Genomic DNA, 21,892 nt, shown 5'->3' with positions numbered 1-21,892 from the left:
AACCAGGCAATATACATAGCATGCAACATCCATCGTAACTGAACAAGGGGTGTCGACCGACACCAGATGGTGTCGATCGACACTGACTATCTGGTGTCGACCGACACCCTGCCCGACACTCCCGAAAACCCTAGTTTGTGTCGACCGACACCTCCACATGGCATCGATCGACACTCGCCAAAGTCCCGAGCCGTCCTCGCGTTGGTGTCGACCGACACCCCAACTGGTGTCGACCGACACCGATGCCGAGCAGCGATTTCCCTCGATCAGAAACTCCGAATCTCGCCTCCAATCTTCTCCAATCCGCTCCTTGCACTCCCAGAAGCCAAACCCAGCCACAACAGCGACGAAAATACCATAGGGAACTCAAAGAAACAACCACATAAGCACCAAATCACATAGAATCTAGAGATCTTAGCTTAGATAAGCCATGGTCATGCACTCACCTCTTTCAAGAAGATTCTGACCAACAAGGACGAATTCCCTCACTCCTAGCAAGCTTCTAACACCTTCCCAGCCTTAGATCTCCCAAGAACAGCAAGGAATCTCTCAATCTCTTCCCAAAAGCTCAAGAACACTTTTCTCTCTTTCTTTTTCTCTAAAAGCGGCCAAATAACCCCAAAACACGACCCTAGGTCGTTTCCCCTCTTTTACACTCGATTTAGGGATTCCCTAAACCAACCACGCAAACCGGACAGTTAAAATTGAACCGACCAAACCGGCCATAACTGGTGTCGATCGATGTCTCACTAGAAGGTGTCGATCGACACCCTTACCAAAATACCAAAAATTGGTTTGCGGGTGTTACACCTGGTTTGATTGTGTCATTTGTTGTTTGATATTTGGAGATCTCAAGTGCTTGTTTGTGTAGCCCAGTAGATGAGAGGATTGCCTCACTGAGTATTTATGATAATAATCATTCATCTCAATTGTTATTTGTGGTGCAGGTAAATGCAAAGTATGATCGTGGAATCAGGACAATGAAGAGGAGGATATTTTAGAGGCTCGATCGTTTGGTATATGCTTCTGTTACATTGCTAGATTGGAACATGGTTGTCTAGAACGAATGATTAAGTTACTGGTTCTATGAATTTTTTATGTTATTGGTATTGTGGAGTTGATACTGGTTTATTCGTTAATTAATTTCATTCGTTTAATGATACTGGTTTATTATATTGACTGTTATCCGCTGGTTGTATTTGATTGGGGTTAGGATGTTAATGAGTATGAGATCACTAGAGAATTATTATATCTAAAAACAAAAAATGGGTCGAGTCGTTTCGGTTTGGTATCATAGCCCTTACGGTTTTAGGTACAGGTTTGCTATGTACTTTGTGCGTTGATGTTTAGATTGCATGCTTGATTGATTATGTGAGTTAATCAGTGATGTGTGGCATGGAGACCTAGAATATCCTCGTCGAGCCTTCAATGAGATTCCACGGTAAAACATGTACTTTTGTGTGCCATTTGAATTGTGTGCTTAGCCTTCTGTCTTTGGTAGTGCAGATGGTTAGATGTGGTGCTGTTGCTTGTCGTGGACACAGTCATGGTCGTGGACGCGATCGTGATCGTGGTAGGGGCAGAGGCCCAATTGATTGTGAGACCGTGGATCAAGTGTGATGGCTGAGGCTGGTGGAGCTGGGCTTCCAGGTGCTGGGGTCGCAGCAGGTGGAGCCTCTGGTCGAGATGACCGAATTTCCGGGAGCTGTTCTGGTGCTGAATCTGGTGGTGCCGCCGACAGTGGCAAAGGTGCCGCAGCTGATGGCTGCAGTTGTAGTAGATCATTCACAGCACACATTATGCTGGGGGAGATACGTAGGATCGGTATGGTTCAGTTCTCTGATGGTACCGAGTACTGACCCTATTGTGGTTGATGCATAGATGACGAGGATGGAATGCAACTTCTACCTCTCAAGTGTCCTGAGGCGTATTTGGTAACCATAGGGGTTTACTACTTGGCAGATGATGCTCATGTGTGGTGGAGGTCAATGGCTGCCAGGAGAGTGTAGAGAGACATGAATTGGGTTGATTTTGTGGATGAGTTCAACCGCAAATATTTTCCTCACGAGACACTAGACCGAATGGAGATGCGGTTCCTACAGTTTACGTAGGGGACTCGGTCAGTTCGTGAGCTTCACTTGGAGTTCAGTCAGCTTTTGGTGTAAAGGGGCCTGGCGATGGATTCTGAGGAGTCGTAGGTCCGGAGTTTCATGAGGGTGTTTCGTGATGACTTGAGGGTCCATTGCAGAGGGCGGAGTTACGCAATGAGAGTGGACAACGTCGTTATCTAAGGTACCCTACAGGATGATTCCAGCAGAGATGATAGAGATAAAAAAGCAGCTGGAAGATCTGTTGAGAAAGGGATTCATTCGTTTAGCATTTTACCGTGGGGAGAGCCGATGTTGTGCATTGATTATTGGGGTCTGAACCGGGTCACTTTGAAGAACAACTACCTTCTTCCCAGGATTGATGAGTTGTTGGATTAGTTGAGAGATGCTATTTGGTTATCCAAGATTGATCTTTTTTTTTTTTTTTTGAACAAATACTTGATTTCATTTAAAATCAAACCAGGTACAGAGAAAGATATTTTAGAATCCCAGACAATACAACAAAACAAAGTGAGACATTCCCCAATGCCATACAAAAGTAACAGAAAAAGGTTGACAAAGGTTCCAAGAGAGCTATGAGGAAAAGGCTAACAAGCACTTTGAGACATGTGAGGTCAAGGGTTGCCAAACAGTCTCCCACGAACAGGTCGATGGTAGACGCATTAGTCAAAGTCCAATAAAGACGAGATGACGTTGATAGAGGGAGTATGGCTGTGACTCTCGCCGGTACGAGAACTGCTATTTGAAATAGCGAAGAGACCATACCACATGTGATTATGGTAGTATAATCGGTTGAAACTTGTTTCAAAAACCAAACTAGAATCTCTAGACCATCTGTTGAAACTGCTTTGTAGTATAGGATCCAGGTCTTAGCATTGGTGGCAGAAGGTTGGGAGTTGAGGTATCTAGCTAGAATTGTCGGGAAGTGACCGAGGTCAGGCCAATAACAATTTGAATTCTGATCTGAACAGCCATGATTACACAACAATTTGGGTGCATTGGAAGGTGGGAGCAGGATTGGCCTATGATGGTTGTGAAGCTGAAACAGAGCAGGTGGGTTCTCTCTCTAGTGGAACCAATGGACATAGAGATTAAGAAGTCCACACAAGGCTTGTATTTGACTTGACCCAAAGAAATTAGGAACAGACCTGAGAATGGAGTTAGGAAGATTATCCCTGCAATTGGTAGATTGAACATGACTAGGCTCAGTGAACAGGGAGAATGGAAGCAGAGGATTGAGGAGGTTTCGGTAACCAACGGTCCGTGAGACCGGGGTCATAATACCGTTATTCCTTAATCTATTGGTGTGGCTAGAAACTAGAAGCATAATTCCCAATAGCCAAGAGCTTAGATGATAAGAATTTGTTGCAGAATTACTTTGAACCAGGGATTTGGAATTGCCAATCTTGTATCCCAAACAAGGATGTCGATAGAGGTTGTAGACTTCGGTCCTTACAATCAACATATCGAAGAAAACTTGTTAATGGGTTTTGCAAAAGTTTAGAAACGTCTGACCTGGTTTTACTGGTAGTGGGCTTAGCTTTTGATAAGCTTAATGGGCCGACAAAGAAGACAAGGCCCACCAGAAGAAACCCTACTTTCTTGCTGGTTGACCAAGCTGGAGTGAGCGAGCAGCGGTGGCGGCTGTCCGGAGATGGGGAAGCGATTTGCAGGTACCATTGCATCTCCAGGAGGCAAAGCTTTGGCAAGAGCTGGCCATAGGTACTGTATAAAGTTGAAATGGAAATCCATAAGCACAGACCATCAAATTATGATAGATGAGGCAGATGGGTTTTAGGACGAGGTATGAGCAATATGAGTTCGTGGTGATGCCTTTCGGGTTGACTAAAGTACCAACAACATTTATGAGGTTGATAAACAGTATGTTTTAGAAGTTTCTAGATATTTCTGTCATTTTATTTATCGACGATATTCTAGTGTACTCCAAGAGTCCTACGGAGCATGCAATACATTTGAGAGCAGTTCTAGAGAGGCTGTAGGAGGAGAAGTTGTTTGCTAAGTTAAGTAAGTGCAGTTTCTGCATAGCGTGTTAGGATTGGCTATGGTGTTGGATTCGTCTTTGGTTGTCTGAATTTTCCTTTGAAAGAGGTGAGTGCATGACTATGGTTATCTAAGCTTGAGAATCTCTGTTTTGTGTTCTATGAGTTGTAAGATTGATTCCCTTGAATGTTTGTGTGATTTTCGTGTTCTCTGTGGCTTGTTATTGCTATGGTGGATACGTTGTGAAACAACCCAACCTGTTTTCTTAATACAATAACTACTAGTGATCTCATACTCACTAACATCTTAACCCTAATCAAATACAACCAGCGGATAACATTCAACAACATAACCATTATCATTAAATGAATAACCAATAACCATCCAACAATACCAAAAGCATGAAACAACCTCACAAAAATAGGAACATAAACATCTGTTCTAGACACAACGTTCCAATCTAGCAACCTAGCAGAAGTGTAAAACAAACAACCGAGCTTCTAGAACATCCTCCTCTTCATCGCCTTGATTCTACTATCACACTTTACCTTTACCTACACCGCAACACAAAAGAGATGCGTAAGTATTTCCAGAAATACTTAGTGTAGCAATCCTCCCATCTACTGGGCTATACAAACAAGCAATAAGATCTCTACATGTCATGATTAACAAATAACAAACAAATCAGACAATACACAAAGAAAACACAACATCAGCTGCCTGCTTGGGAAAGTGTCGACCAACACTGGCAATATGGCTTCGACCGACGTCCAACTGGTGTCGACCGACACCTACTCGATATCCTCGAAAATCCTAACAGTGTAGACCAACCTCCACATGGTGCCGACGAACGCTTACATTTAAGTTCCATTTTTTTTCTTAGTGAGAGAATCCTTAAACAAAATATTTAAATAAATAAAAATACTCAAAGTTTGAAAATATACTGGCAACAGAACAGTAGGAAATTTTGGTTACGGGTAGGGGATAAGAATACAAAAGTATTTTCATGCTTCTACTAAGCAGCAGAGTGTTAGAAATAAAATAGTTGGTTTGTATGGTGCTGATATATTCATGGGTGGAGTCTGATTCCGGTATGGAGAATGTTGCTTCTTCTTATTTTTCGGAGATGGTTCAGTGTGAGTCCAATGTGAGTGGTATTTCAGAGATGGTTCAAGAAGTAACCCCATTGATTATGGAGAGTATGAATAGGGAGTTAATGAGGGAGATCTCTGAGGCAGAGGTGCGTAAAGCTTTGTTTGCTATGCATCCGGAAAAATACCAGGACCAGATGGAATGACGGCCCTGTTCTATCAGTGGTTTTGGCACTCTTTAAAAGGGGACTTGGTAGCTCTAGTCAAAGAATTTTTTCGATATGGTAAGTTTGATAATAAATTAAATGAAACAAATAATTGTCTTATCCCAAAGGTGGATAAGCCAGAAAGAATTGTGAAATTTAGGCCCATTAGTCTTTGTAATGTAAGTTACAAGATTATCTCTAAAATCTAGTGTTTTCGGCTAAAGAAAATTTTACCCTCCCTTATTTCAGAAACTCAGTCGGCTTTTGTTTCTGGACGGTTGATTACATATAATATTTTTATTGCCCAGGAGATGTTTCATGGGTTAAATACTAATCGACAGTGTAATTAAGATTTTCTAGCATTTAAAACGGATTGAATGGTCGTTTCTGGAAGCGGTCCTGCGTTGGTTGGGATTTGATGGCAAATGAATTTTTTAGATTATGTGGTGTGTTAGTTTAGTCTCTTATCAAGTCCTTCTAAATGGTCAGCCCCAAGGTTCAATATCCCCGGAGCGGGGTTTACGTCAAGGAGACTCTCTTTCTCCGTATTTGTTTATTCTTTGTATGGAGGTTTTGATAGCTAATATTAAAAAGGCTGAGAGGGAGGAGAATATTACGGGTATAAAGTTAGCTCGTGATTGTCCACCTATTTCCCATTTATATTTGCAGATGATAGTCTCTTTTTCTGTAAAGCAAAAGAGGATGAGTGTAAAACAATTATGGATATCATTGGTCAGTATGGTAAAGCCTCGGTCAGGAGGTCAATCTAGCAAAATCGTCTATTCTGTTTGGGAAGAAAGTACGAAAACAAGTTCGAGAGTAGCTTAAAACCGTAATTGGTATTTCTAAAGAAGGGGGAATGGACTCTTATCTGGGTATCCTGAAAGCTTTGAGGGTTCACGTAATAAGATCTTCAGCTATGTTAGTGACAGGTTGGATGATCGGGTGGATGGTTGGTCGGTGAAATATTTAACAAAGGGTGGGAAAGAAGTATTGATTAAATCAGTTTCCTTGGCAATCCCAACCAATGCCATGTCCTGTTTTAAACTTCCTCAGGAATTAACATCCAAGTTAACGAGTGCTATTTCAAATTTTTGGTGGAGTTCAAGCGGTAAGGATAGAAGTTTACATTGGGTGGCCTGGGATAAGTTGTGTGAAGGCAAAAATAACGGCGGTTTGGAATTTAGAGCTCTAGATAAATTTAATGATATGATGCTTGCTAAGCAGTATTGGCGATTGATTCAATTCCCAACTTCCTCGTTTTCGCGAGTATTGCAGGGTCGGTATTTTTGGAACAAACATCTTTTATTGGCTAAAAAACCGCATTCCCCGTCGTTTGGCTGGAGGAGCATTTTTGCGACAAAAAATTTAGTAATGCGCGGTGCAAGGTGGCTAGTGGGAACGGGTTCAAGTATTTCTGTATGGCGCGATCCTTGGATTCCTGATCACCATCCTCGACCCGCTAATGGTTGGGGTAGATTTTTGCATCCAAATTTAATGGTTAATCATTTAATTAATCCGGTCACTAGGGAGTGGCATTTACCTATTCTTCAGAAGTTTATGGACCCAGAGGATATCCAGATTATTCAGAGTATGTCTATAAGCAAGTCTTTAAAGCCAGATCGACTGATCTGGCATTATTCAAAGTATGGAAAATATTCGGTCAGATCGGGATATGGATTGGCTAGGGAGATGGTGGAAGAGGTACATTATGATCCAACATGCACAGCTTTAAGAGCTCAAGCATGGAAACTCCAGGTTCCACCAAAGATTAAGCATTTCTTTTGGCAAATTGCATCTTGATACTCTCCCAGTGACAGATCGCTTAGCTTACCGAGGTGTCCAATGTGATACCAGGTGTAAAACATGTGATTTAGCGTGTGAGACAATTAACCATGCTCTTTTTGAGTGTCCTCGCTCATGTCAAATTTGGGGTTTGTCTCCGATTCAGGCTTCTCTAGGAGGTTTTCCTTATGGTTCTGTATTTTTGAATCTCGATTTTATCTATTGGAGAGGTTCCTCTCTTTCAGGTGATCAAGATTCTCTTCATCAGTTACCTTGTATATTATGGTCGATTTGGAAGGACAAAAATAAAAAAGTTTTCCAAGGTTCCCAGCTCGCACCAGCTGAGGTGATTAATCAGGCAGTAAGTGAACACTTAGCATGGGAAGATGCACAGTCTCAGGCAATGGTTTCTTCAGGAAGCTCCATCCCTTTAGATTCTTTGGCTCTCTCAGTGAACCCGGTCCAGGGTCCGTGTTCTCAAATTGATGGCTCATGGAAAGCATCTGATCCCAATTCAGGTTTAGGTAGGTGGTGTAGCAATAGTGATGCTCAGACTTTATTGATGGGTCCAATATGTCTTCGGCGAAGCCCTTCCCCGCTCCACGCAGAGTTGGAAGTTCTGCTTTGGGCCATGGAGTGTCTCATTGCAAACATAGTTGTTTGTCAGCGCTTCGAGACTGATTGTGCAGAACAAATAGAAATGATTCATTCTTCTGAGGACTGGCCTGTTTTTTCTACTATTCTTGACTATTTCCACTTGCTTCAGACCGCCTTCCCTCACTTCTCATTGTCCAACATTCCTCGCTCGGCGAATTTTAAAGTAGATTGTCTAGCTCGCTCGTCTAGATATTTAATTTCAGCAATTTTCTATGTAAATATTTTTCCTCTGGTTTGGACTACCAACCTAAGAGTTATCTTTTAATTAATGTTTAATTGACAAAGAAAAACATTCAAAGTTCATGTGTTTCTGAATTTTCTTAAACAAAATGCAACTGCACGGTACATATACATGGTCTATGACCATTACAATTTACAAGAAAACACACGATTAAATCATAAACGTTGTTAACCCATTTTAAAAATGCTTAAGTGATTAACTGATCCATCAATAATCAGCAACGTTTTTGGCAGGTCAATATTCGTCAGTAATGATCGACTACTTAGTGCCAGTGGTTAATTAAATTAGAAACTTGTTTAAAAGTAAACAACCATTGCTAGTTCATTACGAGTTACTTTGGCAAAACAACGATGATGACATCACATGGCTAGTAAACGACACACTGTAAGTTCGAAAAAAACTACGTTCAAACTGGAAAAATAGATTCAAATAGATGATATCGTTGTTGCTTATTTGCGACTGTTATCAACGAAAGTATTTTAGTTTTTCAAAAGGTAATCAAATAAAATATTAATAGTTTAAAATGATCCTGAACTGCTCAGGGCTCTTGATCTAGTTCATGTGCAAGTGCATCGCTTGATAATTTCTGTATATTAAATCGCTAATAGTCCCAAGGTATATATTTTTCCAGCTCATGCTGAGCAACAAACTCCTATTTTTCAATACCATATGCGATAGATGACCATTCAATGATTGTGTCTCCCCAACTCTACTAATCCCGAAAAGGATATACTAAAAATTAAATGGTGGTGTCATGCATGATGCATCCCAAACATTCCCCGGCCGGTGTAAAGATCTATTCCCTCCGTTCTAATTTAACTGTTGTTTAAGGTTTTTGCATACAAATTAAGTAAACTATTAAATTTTATGTTTTGCCCTTCATTAATATATTTTATACTTTTTTCATTGGTTGAAACTTTAAAACAGCAGGGATAAGATTGGAATATTCATCAAACATCTGCATTGAAAATCTAAAACGACAACTAATATGAAACAAAAATTAAATCCTAGAACGACAACTAAATTAGAACGGAGGGAATATTGTTCTCTTCAGACAATTCATCTAACAAGAGAAAAATGGTTAACTAATAAAAGAAGAAACTAATATACTTAGGCGATGAATGGCAACATAAAAGGAACAGGGTGTTTTTCCAAAAAAAAAAAAATCTGCATTAATTACACCAATTAAATAAATTATATTGGTTTGCGATATTCTAAAATACCAAAAAAAAATTCACTTTAATTTGTTGTTACGTCTAACAAATTGAAAAACGCATTATCTCTTAGGTAACTCTACATATGCGTGGTGCATGACACCTTAAAATACGTATTTATAATTAATTGCTTAATTATAAATATATAATTATGCAATAAATAATCATAATTATAGATAAAAAAAATAAATTTTGTATTAATCACACTTGTAGATGAAAATGTTAACCACCAATTCACCAAAAAAAAATGTTAACCACCAATCAAATAAATTTTAATCAATAGTAATCAATAATCAATAATTTAAATTAATAATAATCAATAATCAATAGTAACCAATAATTTTAATCAATAACAATTTATTAACCACCAATCAAATAAATTTTCGTTTTTAAAGTTTATATATAATAGATGAAAATGTTATTTCGTCTCTAGTACCACTAGGGGTGTCAATCGGGCTGGCCCGGCCCGGCCCGAAACCCGTAAAGCCAGCATATGTTTAAGCCCGGCCCGGCCCGAAATATTTCCAAGCCTATATTTTAAAGTCCGAGCCCGGCCCTAACAGGGCTACAGGGCTTTTCGAACTTTTTCGGGCTTATCTTACCGATCAAAAATTCTAACTTATAAGCCCTAAAAAGCAGTGTTTGAAGGAGCAATATAAAACAAATCAATCAAAAATTTAATAAATCATCTATATTCACGAAAACCAATTTAATTTAATAGAAAAGGTTTAAAACTAAATAAAATTTCGATTACTTTAACTAAATAAATCAATATATAATTCATATAAAATATCATTAATAAATTTTTTTAAGTATTAAGTATGGTTATTAAGTAAATATGAAACTAGGATTAGAGTTTAAAACTTTATTTACAATAAATTGTTAATAAATATTACAATCAAACAAAAATGTTAACAAAAAGGTACAAATATATTTGTTAAAGGGCTTTTCGGACTAGCCCGAGCCCAGTCGGGTTAAACCCGAAAAATTTTATAGCCCAAACGGGCTGAGTCCGAAAAGCCCGATTTTTGCTGGACATATATATTGAAGCTCGAGCCCTGTGTTTTTCAGGGCCGGACCAGGCCAGCCCGTGGGCTTCGGCCCTAATTGACATACCTAACTACCACATATATATTGCTTTTATTTATGCTGAAAAAAAAATATTGCTTTTATTTATTTGATCCCTAAAATCTGAAAATATTATTATTATAGAATGTAAAGGAGGGTTAGTAAAATATACATTCTCTCTATGCTTGCTAATTGCTAAAAAGCTGATCAACATACTAATTGATGCTTAGATATGTACAAATAAAGTTTTGTTTTTGTTTAGACTCTTTGTAGATTAGATCTTACAACTTACGTACGAATAAGCTATAATCTAATTGTGGATGCCCACAAAACGTCGATTGTTCTGTAAGTGGATATTAAATATGCATTTAATAACCCATCGCTTGTGGTTAAAGATCGACCATTCTCTAAGTGGAAAGAATTTAATAACTCAACGTTTCTACTCTTTTCAATTATATATTTATTTATCTATAAAAAAAAAACATGTACTTTCTAATTTTTCTGGTGCATATAAAAAAAGAGTTTAGAAAGTGGGGAAGATATTAAATTTATTAGTTTTGTTTCGTCACCCTTGAAATTATTATGTATATTATCAACCACAAATAACATCTTTTTATGGGAATGTAGTGTCGGTGCGGTCGTTAGCGTTTGTCTCTATAAAGCCATTAGAAATCTTAAACTCTCCACACAAATTTTTGTTGTTGTTGTTGTTGTTGTTGTACTCTGTCCACACACAATATGTCGACTGAGAAGGAGTTCGTAAGTGTTCTTCAGTACCTTGACAACAAATCTATATTGGTGATCGGAGCTGCCGGGTTCTTAGGAAAGAGTACTGATCTCTCTCTCTCTCTCTCTCTCTCTCTCTCTCTCTCTCTCTCTCTCTCTCTCTCTCTCTCTCTCTCTCTCTCTCTCTCTCTCTCTCTCTAGATATATCATCAAGAATAAAGTTTCGTGACGTCTACCTTATTAGTAATTGTAATTAAGGGGTACATTTGCTATCTAATTCTTATAAAATCATACTACATATACATTTACATAGTCGCTGTCTACACGTTCTCTCTAGGAAGCATTTTTTAAATTACAAAAGTCGAAATCTTAATATAGCATATTAAATGCAAAAAATGGATTAGTTTTTATAATTCTCATAATTATAAAACAGGTTAGTTATTAAAACTAAAGTCTAATAGATAAATGTAGTCATGTAGGAATTAATTATCAACCAGTCCACAGATATATGTTGTGCGGAATATTTAAAAAAAGTTACGTGAGTCATTTTATGTTTGAGTGAAAGTCCACTATACCATTTACGACCCAGAAATAACTGAACTGGCAAAGATTTTTGGATAGTACATAGTACTATATCTGAATAAGAAATTAAGAATATCCCATGCATGCAAGTATTTGTAGATCATCGTATTTGTTAGGTAGGGACGTACGAATCTGTCCTTGTAGGGTGTTAGTTTTGTTTCCATTTGGATATCATAGATTTATATAATTTTTTTTGCTTCTCTCGAGGGAAAATTTGGTACGATACCATATATATGCTACCTACTCCTATGTGTGTATATTATAATCCCGTAGATTAAAAAATGAAAGTTATTCTACATTAGATATTATTAGTTATAAATAATTTTTATGTTAGTATACTACCCATGTCTGCAGTTTTTGTGGAGAAGATACTTCGGGTTGCACCAAAGGTGAGGAAATTGTATCTTCTTCTAAGAGCATCATCAGGCGAGAAATCTGCTACTGAGAGGTTTAACGACGAGGTTTGTATCATTTCTTACTTTGCAAAACTTTGATTTAATCAAAGAGTCACACATCCCCCTACCATAGTAATTGAGGATTTGCCCTCTTAATTAGTCAGGGGCACGAGATAATAATTACCTCTTTGTGGTTGCTACAATATACTTTATATATATAAACCACAGATCCATAACTATATCGAGTGAATGAAACCTCGACTTACCATAAATTTGGGTTTAAGATTTGTCCGGTTATATTAAAATACTGATACAGACAAAAAATTCTGATCTAACAGCATATTTTTTAGATGAATATATTTAGCGTGGAGCGATGCTAGTCTATAGAATTGCTATATAACCCATGAATTGTTCCAAATGTTGTCTATAGATTTTGGGAAAAGACCTATTCAAGGTGGTGAAGGAAAAATATGGACAAAATCTAAATCTTATTTTGGAAAAGGTCACTATTGTGAATGGAGACATTTGCCTTGACAACTTGGGTCTGAATCATATAGACTCCGAGTTGGAAGATCAAATGGTCCAGCAACTTGATGCCATTATTAATTTAGCTGCAACTACTAATTTTGATGAAAGGTAAATATGAATTACAACACTCAATTTTTTTTTCTTTATTATGAAATAAACTTGACTATCATCGACGCTAAAAAATGTAATAATTAATTATTAAAAAGGGTTTTCAAATGCTTCTTCATAAGGAATTCTAATATTATAGTGATATCAAATATATAATTAATACGTTATCAGTCTATTCATATTTTAATAGCGTTACCCATGTATGGTCCATCTGTTTAGATAGTGATCTATTATTCATTACTAGATATGTTTCTATCATAATTTGTGGAGTTCTAATTCAAATCCATTCCGCATAAAATAAATTGGAATATTGGACAATACTATTGATATATTTTATCATAGTTTTTATTTTCTTTTCTATATAAAACAATTTATTTAAAAACACCCAGTTGGCATCAATAAATCGGTTTATATCATTTATAGATTTTCCTTTTTCAACTTTGTAAATTTTCTAACAATGTCATAGTTTTAAAATACGTTAATCAATTACAGATATGATGTAGCACTTGGGATAAACACGTTGGGTGCTGCCAATGCCCTAAACTTTGCCAAGAGATGTGCTAAGGTTAAAGTCTTTGTTCATGTGTCGACAGGTATCTATATATATAAACACGAAACTGACAAAAAAAAACTGTCAGAAAAAAATATTCTAAATCAAATCCAGTCCATAATTTAAATTCTAAGAACATTATTATGTATATATGTAGCTTACGTAAGTGGAGAAAAATCGGGAGTGGTAATGGAAACACCTTACCGTATGGGTGAGACTTTAAACGGAGCCATCGGCCTAGATATCAATCAAGAGCAGAAGTTGGTTAAGGAGAAACTTAGCCAGCTTCAAGCCACCGGAGCCTCCCCCGAGACCATCACAAAAGCCATGAAAGATTTTGGACATGCAAGGTGATCCCTATGATTTACATTGGTCATTTGGTCCTGTATATGTCAAAGTTGTATTTCTAGCTCATTCTAATTTTCTTTAATAATAATACAATATATAAAATAGGGCAAAGGTGTACGGATGGCCAAACACATACGTGTTTACGAAGGCAATGGGGGAAATGATTGTTGGAGCAAAAAGAGAAGATATGTCGCTCGTGATAATTCGTCCTTCGATTGTTACCAGCACCTACAAAGAACCATTCCCCGGTTGGACCGAGGGCATCAGGTAAAATAAGATGATAATTTATTTATTAGTCTTAAACAATAGTGAAGTAACGACTCTTTGATCAATGTATAGGACAATTGATAGTCTAGCTGTTGGATACGGTACTGGAAAACTCACATGCTTCCTTGGTGATATTAATTCTGTTTCGGATGTGGTACCTACTTTCATCATTATATATATATATATATATATATATATGGCTCTTTTGTTTTGTTTAATATCATGTTCCCCACATAGAGAAACTTTATAGATATATTACTGAGTTGTTTTTATTTGATATGTTTGACGTACTTGATGGACGACCAGATACCTGCGGATATGGTTGTTAATACAATGCTAGTATCAATGGCTGCTCAGGCTGCTAGACAGAAAGAGACGATTTATCATGTGACTTCTTCAATGAAAAATCCATTCAAAAACGAGAAAATGCCGGAGATAGCGTACAGGTATTTTACAACCAAACCATGGACCAACAAAGAAGGGAAGGTGGTTCGGGTCGGGAAAGTAGACATTTTGAGTTCTATGCCTAGTTTCCATAGATACATGACCATCCGTTATATACTTCCTCTGAAGGTAATGTTTCTGACCATATGCTGTGAATTTATTATATTTTGAATTTACATCAATTGCTTAACTATATCCGTATGCTAATTCTGGCCTGTATAGGGGCTTGAGTTACTGAACATGGTACTTTTTAAGTCATTAGAGAAGAAATTTAGGGATCTCAATAGGAAGATACGTTTGGTATTGAGGCTTGTCGATCTCTATCAGCCTTACCTCTTTTTCTATGGAATGTAAGTTTTGGTCCTAATCTCAACCTGGCTGGTTCCTTTTTACCTGACCTAATACTATAAACATATCCAACTATAATAACAAAATATGACGTATAAATACACGCAGATTCGATGATACAAATACGGCAAATTTACAAAAACTGTTGCCAGTGACAGGAGCGGAGACCGAGATTTTCTATATTGATCCGAAGATTATCAATTGGGACGACTATTTTATGTATACACATCTTCCTGGGTTGGTTAAGTATGTCTTCAAGTGATTCCGTTTATAGTATATTTGTCCTATTTATCTGTCCCTAAGAATTTATATAAATTAATAAATTATGTAGACAATTTGTACCAGCTAAGACAAGTAGACAACCGTGCTATAACCACGATACAAATGTACAACATGCAAATTTCTTATCTTCTTTTTTCTTTATCTCATTATTTATCCTCAATCTTGTAGGTCACAGATTGTCTATCTTGTCTAAAAGATAAGATTCTTAAATGCGACAGATTGATATATTTTTTGGTTAGATTGTCTTGCTAGTTGCTTGTTTTGTTTTTTTTTGTCTTTTTGTCGCAACTGTGTTTTATTCATCGTACAAAACCAAAGTAACGGACCAATATTTTACAAACAAGATGTTAGCCCAATAAAACTAAGCAAAACCCAATAAAAAGCTTGAACACAACACATAACACGTAACTTTTGGAGAAAATGTTGGTAGACATATGGAAAGAGAAAGAGAAAGAGATGAAATCTCCGATCACTGACAGTTGTTGTCTCACCGGAAAGCTTCTAGTCTACCCGAAATAGCCGGAAAACTTACTACTCGACTGATCTCAATCTTTACCTAAAGAAACAAAGGCAAGATTTTAGTTTAACTTAATGAGAATAAGACTCCACTTAATGCAAATCTGTAAATCTTTTTCATCTTCAATTAGCAGTTTTTCAATCATTAAAGAACTAGCGAACACAAGCTTTTCTCCAAACTATTTTGAATCCAAAAACAACTAGACTAAAGCTTTGAACTCCAGATTCTAAACAACATAACTTCCCTCGAACAAATCCAGAATGGACCAAAGCTTCCGCCATTTAACATGCAAAACAAACAAACTCCCTCTATCCATCGGCATATGAATTATACCATCAGTTACTGTAATTGCTTCTAAATCATCCCAAAGAACCAAGAGAGACACCAATCCACAACTCCCAACCAATCAAAAAATTTGGATTAAAAGAAAATACATGCAATTAAAAACAATTGAAACCGATACACCATTGAAATACAAGGAGAGAAATGAAAAGACTAAATCCAAAAAAAATGGAGCCAAAAGTAGCGGAGTCTTGCCCAAGAGATGAGCGGAGAGAACACTAGTGATAAGCCAGCCATCAACGCTAAAAAAGCCGCTTGATGCTAGGGTCCAGAGCCTGACCACCGGTGTCAGAAATAATATGCTCAAATTGTAATATCCTAGAAGTACTAACAACCTTGCAGTTGTAGTACATGGGAGTCATATCCATAAAGAAATTATAAATCACACAACAGACTTATAAGTTCTTTAATTATGCTAAACAGAAATGTTTGTATTTAAATTGAAAAGCACAAAAAATCAAATCAATTAAAAAATCAGGATTCAGTTAATTAAAACCATTCTTGAACTCTAAACACAATTGCAAATAAATCGGTTCTCACTGCATATATTATCTAAGATTAAAAATCAAAAAATCAAATTTGTTTGCAAATTCCAAGAATTAGACCAGCATTAAAGTTGAAGTTTAGTTTGTTCACAAAATCGCAAAGTCAAATCTCTTGTAAAAAGAAATTTTGTTCATCAAAGTTTTTTATTAGGAAATCAACCAGACTCTCGTATAAATTGATTATCCTAAAATCTTAATTCTAAGTGAACAATCTAGACTAAGCAATAAAATCAACCAATGATACATAACATAGAAGAATATGAATCCAAATAAGTCAATCAATCTAACATAATACAAAATCCCTAATGAAAATCCCTAAACCTAACAAGTGGATTACTCAGACATAATTGCAGAAACACAAATCATAATTTGAATAAATAGTATTAAGAAAAAGAGTAGGAAAATAAAGGAGTTCGAAATATCTCTCAACAAGATCAACTTCTGACTTGTTTCTCCAAAGCTCTCTGAATCTCTCTCTCAAAATTTGCAGCCAAGAATAATTTTGATTATATATGTTTAATACACGTCAGGGACCTATATTGCAAATAGAGAAAACTTTGGGTCATCTTTTAATAGTCTTTAAAACTTGAGAAACTCAAGCTTTTCTTGTGTCGCGAAGGGTGTCGACCGACACCAATGTGGTAGCCGGCCGAAGATGCCAACGAAGCCATTTACGTTGGAAGCAAATCCATTCGAAGATGCATGCTAAACGGGACGAGAATTGAAACGACCGACCCCTTTTTTTTTTTAATAATAAATAATAAATATAATATAATAAAATAAACTACAACTAGTTGTTCCATACCCACTAGCCACCTAACCACAAACACATTCAACAGCGGAATTAACCAACCAATATTCAATAATAATCCAATAATAAAATATAACCATATTCCAACATAATCAATATCCAAAACAACAGGAATCATAGAACCAGCAACCTAGCAATGTTCTAATGACCCAACTCTAGCAACCTAGCAAAGCCAGACAACATAAAACCGAGTCCCTAGAACATCCTCCTCTTTATTGCTTGGATTCCACGATTACACTTTGCTTTTACCTGCACCACAAACACATATTGCAATGCATGAGTATTTTATAAACACTCAGTAAGGCAATCCTCCCATCTACTGGGCTATACACACAAGCAGTAGAGTATCAATAACCAACACACAACAATCAACAAACGGCAATAACAAACCAGGACTTAGCATCGACCGACACCACACATGCATCGACCGATGCCAAATGGGGAAGCATCGATCGACACAGAAGCTGCATCGACCGATGCAAGTGTAACTTGCATCGACCGATACCCAGTCTGCATCGACCGACACATGCTCGACGTAACACGAAAACTCTAGAGTTTACGCGCCGTCCTCGCACTTGCATCGACCGACGCACGATATGCATCGATCGACGCCACGTCGAGCACCGTGATTTCCCCGAAGCTTCTCGCCAGATCTTCGTTCCTACAACCACAGAACTCGATCCCAAGCCACAAGAAAGCTTCCTAACGTCCATAGCAACATCCTAATACGTCTAACAACACACAACAGGAAGATTAATGAGTTCTCTAGCTTAGATAAGCCATGGTCATGCACTTACCTTTGCCACAGAAGAATCTGAACCTTAAACACACAAGAACAAGCCTCTAGGAAGCTCCTACAACGATCCCAGCTACAGATCTCACCAAGAAACGCCTCAAATCTCCAGAAATCACCAGGAACTCTCAAGAATAGTCTCTCTCTTTTCGTTTCTCTCAAAAACGGCTTCACACGCGAATGAGACAAAAACCACGATCTAAGGGTTTCTTTCCCCAAAATGCAGCGTTTGACTTAAGTCAAAACGCAGAGAATTGAGCCAGCATCGACCGATGCTCCTACTGCATCGATCGATGCACATCCCAAACCGGGATTCTGGTTCACGGATGTTACAATTCTCCCCCACCAAACTGGATTTGTCCTCGAATCTCGAATAACCATCAGCCAAGGACTCCCGTGCAACCGTCTCCACGGCCCGCACTCCTCCGACTGATCCACAGAAGGTCACCTCTAGGCGATTGACTCACGCTCCAGGCGTCATTTGCTCTCGACTTTTGGACTTTCCTTTACTCATAGGCCTAAACCTTGAGTTTTTATTGGCTCCTCATCAGACCTAAGTCTACATGCCATAATGTTGGCTCCTCATCGGGCCTAGACCCGCATGCCATAATATGTAAGGAAAAATCCAACTCGTCTCTCGGGTTGCCACCCTACAGCGCGCCCCCGGATCGTCATCCGAAGTCGATATACCAACCATATTCCCAAGTCACAAAGTCTCTGAATATGGAAGTACTAGGAGAACCTAAGTCCTCCAAGAGTCGCGAGCAAACGATTCTGAACACGTCTGAGTCCTATCCCTATCCAGGTTTCCTTCCCGTGGCTCGCGTAAAACATCTCAATGTCCTACCAGCCACATATCCCCTCACTGGAATAACTCATGACCACACAAGGATAATATACATGCCACAAGGGCCGCCACAAAGGCCAAACAAAAATGTCCTAAAGAGGACCGCCACCAAGGCCAAACAAAATGTCCTAAAGAGGACCGCCACCAAGGCCAAACAAATGTCCTAAAGAGGACCGCCACCAAGGCCAAACAAATGTCCTAAAGAGGACCGCCACCAAGGCCAAACAAATGTCCTAAAGAGGACCGCCACCAAGGCACTCTGGCTAAAAAGCCCGTCACAAAGACCATCAGTCCCGAAGGACCGTCACAAAGACACTCTGGCTAAACAGCCCGCCACAAAGGCCAAACAAATGTCCTAAAGAGGACCGCCACCAAGGCCAAACAAATGTCCTAAAGAGGACCGCCACCAAGGCCAAACAAATGTCCTAAAGAGGACCGCTACCAATGCACTCTGGCTAAAAAGCCCGTCACAAAGACCATCTGTCCTGAAGGACCGTCACAAAGACCACACAACGTCAAAAAGACCACCGCACACTGGCACACTGACTCAAAAGTGCGCCACCAAGGCCACACACAAGCCCCTCCAAGGCTCCCCACCGCTAAAAATGGACAAATTCTTGGAAAACTCTCCACTTTTGGAAACCTCTATTCCAGGAAACTTTCCTCCAAAACCCCGCCTCACGGAAACTTTGTACCCCGAACACCACCTCATCTTGTTACTGAGTCGCACAACCAACCACCCCAAGCGACCGAGTAACAAGAGAGATGGGCTGGAATACTCCATTCCCGCTCCAGCCACGGATTACAGATGGTACCAGGCTAAACAAGCTCAAGTCGCGGCTTGCTTCTCATACCACTTTTTGAACCTTGCCTTCATCTTTGCCTCAGGCTCCCAAGTCTGCTCCTCAACACCATCACAGTCCCACAGGACTCTCATCAAAGGAATCTTCTTCTTCCGAAGTTTCTTGATCCTCCTCTCGAGAACCCTCACTGGTCTCGCCTCTAAAGTCATGTTAGGCTGAAGATCCTCAGGAATCTTAGCCAACACCTGCTCACCCTCACGGAGACACTTCCGCAACATAGACACATGGAAAACCTTATGGAATGCACGCATAACCTCGGGTAACTCCAGTCTATATGCCACAGGTCCAACCCGCTCGATCACCCTGAATGGACCCATATACCTCGGACTCAACTTAGTCTCTGACAAAGACCTGTTCGGACCCCGCAACATGGCCATCTTGAGGTACACTCTGTCTCCCACCTGAAACTCAAGATCTCTCCTCCTCTTATCAGCATAACTCCTCTGCCTATCCTGAGCCTCCTTCATGTTCAGCTTGAGAACCCGAATCTTCTCTAAGGTCTCCAGAACAAAACTAGCACCAAACATGCTCCTCTCCCCCACCTGAGCCCACCATAATGGTGTACGACATGGTCTCCCATACAAAGCCTCATAAGGAGCCATCTTAATACTCGCCTGATAACTGTTGTTGTAAGCAAATTCTACCAGGTTCAGGTGATCTGCCCAATGGCCACCCCAATCCAACACACACATCCTCAGCAAATCCTCCAGCGTCTGGATCGTCCTCTCAGACTGTCCATCTGTCTGGGGATGATAAGCTGTACTCATATGCACCTTAGTGCCCATCTCTGCCTGAAATGCCTTCCAGAACACCGAAGTGAACTTAGAATCTCTATCAGACACAATGCTCGCTGGCACCCCATGCAATCTGACTATCTCTCTCACATACTTCTTAGCCAAGATCAGTGCTCCATCAGTCTTCTTAATGGCCAGAAAATGTGCTGACTTAGTCAACCGGTCCACAATAACCCAAATAGCATCAAAGGTCCATGACACTGGCAATCCTACCACAAAATCCATAGTGATCATATCCCACTTCCACTCAGGAATGGGTAGACTCTTTAGTAACCCGCCAGGAACCTGATGCTCAGCCTTCACTAGCTCACACACATCACACCTCGAAACCCAACTCGCTACATCCTTCTTCATCCCGACCCAATGATAGTACCTCTTGAGATCACGGTACATCTTAGTCACTCCCGGATGAATGGACAACTTGCTCGCATGAGCCTCTCTCAGAATCTCCTGCCTCAACTCCTCATCCTTGGGCACACAAACCCGACCGTGCACCAAGATAGTACCATTGTCTGAGACCTGATACTCTGAATCCACATCCTTAGAGGCATTCACCAGCCCCAAATCCTTCTCCTGAGCCAACCGCACTCTACTCAGAAGATCTGCTCTATCTACTGCTTCCAAACCCAACGGTTCCTGTGAAACAGCACATAAGCTCAAAGCACTGGTCTCCCCTACCAGAGACTCCATCTCATGCTCCTGAGCCAAAGCTACCCTCTTCCGACTCAGAGCATCTGCAACCGTGTTAGCCTTACTAGGATGATATGCTATCTCTAAATTATAATCCGCCACAAGCTCCATCCACCGCCTCTGTCTCAGATTCAGCTCAGGCTGAGTGAATATATACTTTAGACTCTTATGATCTGTAAACACCTGTACCTTTGCACCATAAAGATAAGATGTCCAAATCTTCAGGGAAAAAACAACAACACCCATCTCCAAATCATGAGTAGGATAATTGCCTTCATGCACCCGCAACTGCCGTGAAGCATAGGCAATCACCTTCCCATGCTGCATCAGTACACAACCCAAACCAACTCTAGATGCATCTGTATAAACCACATAGGGTTCTCCCTGCTCAGGCAAAGCCAACACTGGCGCAGTAGTCAACATCTCCTTCAGGCTTGCAAAGCCTTCCTCACACTCTTCTGACCAAACAAAAGGAACATCCTTCCCTGTCAACTTAGTCATAGGACGTGCTCTGCTTGCAAATCCCTGCACAAATCTCCTGTAGTAACCTGCCAATCCAAGAAAACTCCTGATCTTTGTGGCATTCTGCGGTCTAGGCCAATCCCTAATAGCCTGAATCTTCTCTGGATCTACAGAAACCCCCTCTGCAGAAACAATGTGACCCAGAAAGCCCATCTCACGCTGCCAAAAACTACACTTGCTCAACTTGGCAAAGAACTTCTGCTCCCGCAGCTTCTCTAT

At 39.4% G+C, this 21,892-nt stretch overlaps 2 protein-coding genes and 1 long non-coding RNA gene across 3 annotated transcripts; 2 read left to right on the top strand and 1 right to left on the bottom strand.

The window, feature by feature from the left end:
• Nucleotides 1-6,780: 6,780 nt before the first annotated feature.
• LOC147938131 (uncharacterized) lies at nt 6,781-8,340 on the top strand. The gene is made up of 3 exons (XM_087465488.1): nt 6,781-7,164; nt 7,358-8,011; nt 8,323-8,340. The coding sequence occupies exons 1-3, from the start codon at nt 6,781-6,783 to the stop codon at nt 8,338-8,340; spliced, it is 1,056 nt and encodes a 351-aa protein (XP_087321614.1).
• Nucleotides 8,341-10,825: 2,485 nt separating this feature from the next.
• LOC104710913 (fatty acyl-CoA reductase 3) lies at nt 10,826-15,095 on the top strand. The gene is made up of 10 exons (XM_010427567.3): nt 10,826-11,200; nt 12,034-12,140; nt 12,505-12,710; nt 13,203-13,303; nt 13,418-13,610; nt 13,714-13,875; nt 13,948-14,029; nt 14,182-14,448; nt 14,542-14,669; nt 14,776-15,095. Exons 1-10 carry the CDS (start codon nt 11,110-11,112, stop codon nt 14,927-14,929), a joined length of 1,491 nt encoding a protein of 496 aa, XP_010425869.2. The 5' UTR covers nt 10,826-11,109; the 3' UTR covers nt 14,930-15,095.
• Nucleotides 15,096-15,208: 113 nt separating this feature from the next.
• On the bottom strand, nt 15,209-16,177 carry LOC147938130 (uncharacterized). The gene is made up of 2 exons (XR_015567058.1): nt 16,004-16,177; nt 15,209-15,505 (listed from the first exon to the last, which is right to left on the bottom strand). It is a non-coding gene; the product is annotated as an uncharacterized LOC147938130 (long non-coding RNA).
• Nucleotides 16,178-21,892: the final 5,715 nt, after the last annotated feature.

Source organism: Camelina sativa, chromosome 9 (assembly GCF_030686135.1).
Source record: "Camelina sativa cultivar CO46 ecotype springtype chromosome 9, ASM3068613v1".
Classification (NCBI taxonomy): domain Eukaryota; kingdom Viridiplantae; phylum Streptophyta; class Magnoliopsida; order Brassicales; family Brassicaceae; genus Camelina; species Camelina sativa.
This window is presented reverse-complemented; position numbering and strand designations above follow the sequence as displayed.

Coding starts and splice junctions, on each gene's coding strand:
- LOC104710913 (XM_010427567.3), top strand. CDS start 11,110: ATGTCGACTGAGAAGGAGTTCGTAAGTGTTCTTCAGTACCTTGACAAC. Junction 13,876..13,947: donor GGTTGGACCGAGGGCATCAG/GTAAAATAAGAT, acceptor ATCAATGTATAG/GACAATTGATAGTCTAGCTG. Junction 14,670..14,775: donor TACCTCTTTTTCTATGGAAT/GTAAGTTTTGGT, acceptor AAATACACGCAG/ATTCGATGATACAAATACGG.
- LOC147938131 (XM_087465488.1), top strand. CDS start 6,781: ATGCGCGGTGCAAGGTGGCTAGTGGGAACGGGTTCAAGTATTTCTGTA. Junction 7,165..7,357: donor CTCAAGCATGGAAACTCCAG/GTTCCACCAAAG, acceptor TCTCCGATTCAG/GCTTCTCTAGGAGGTTTTCC.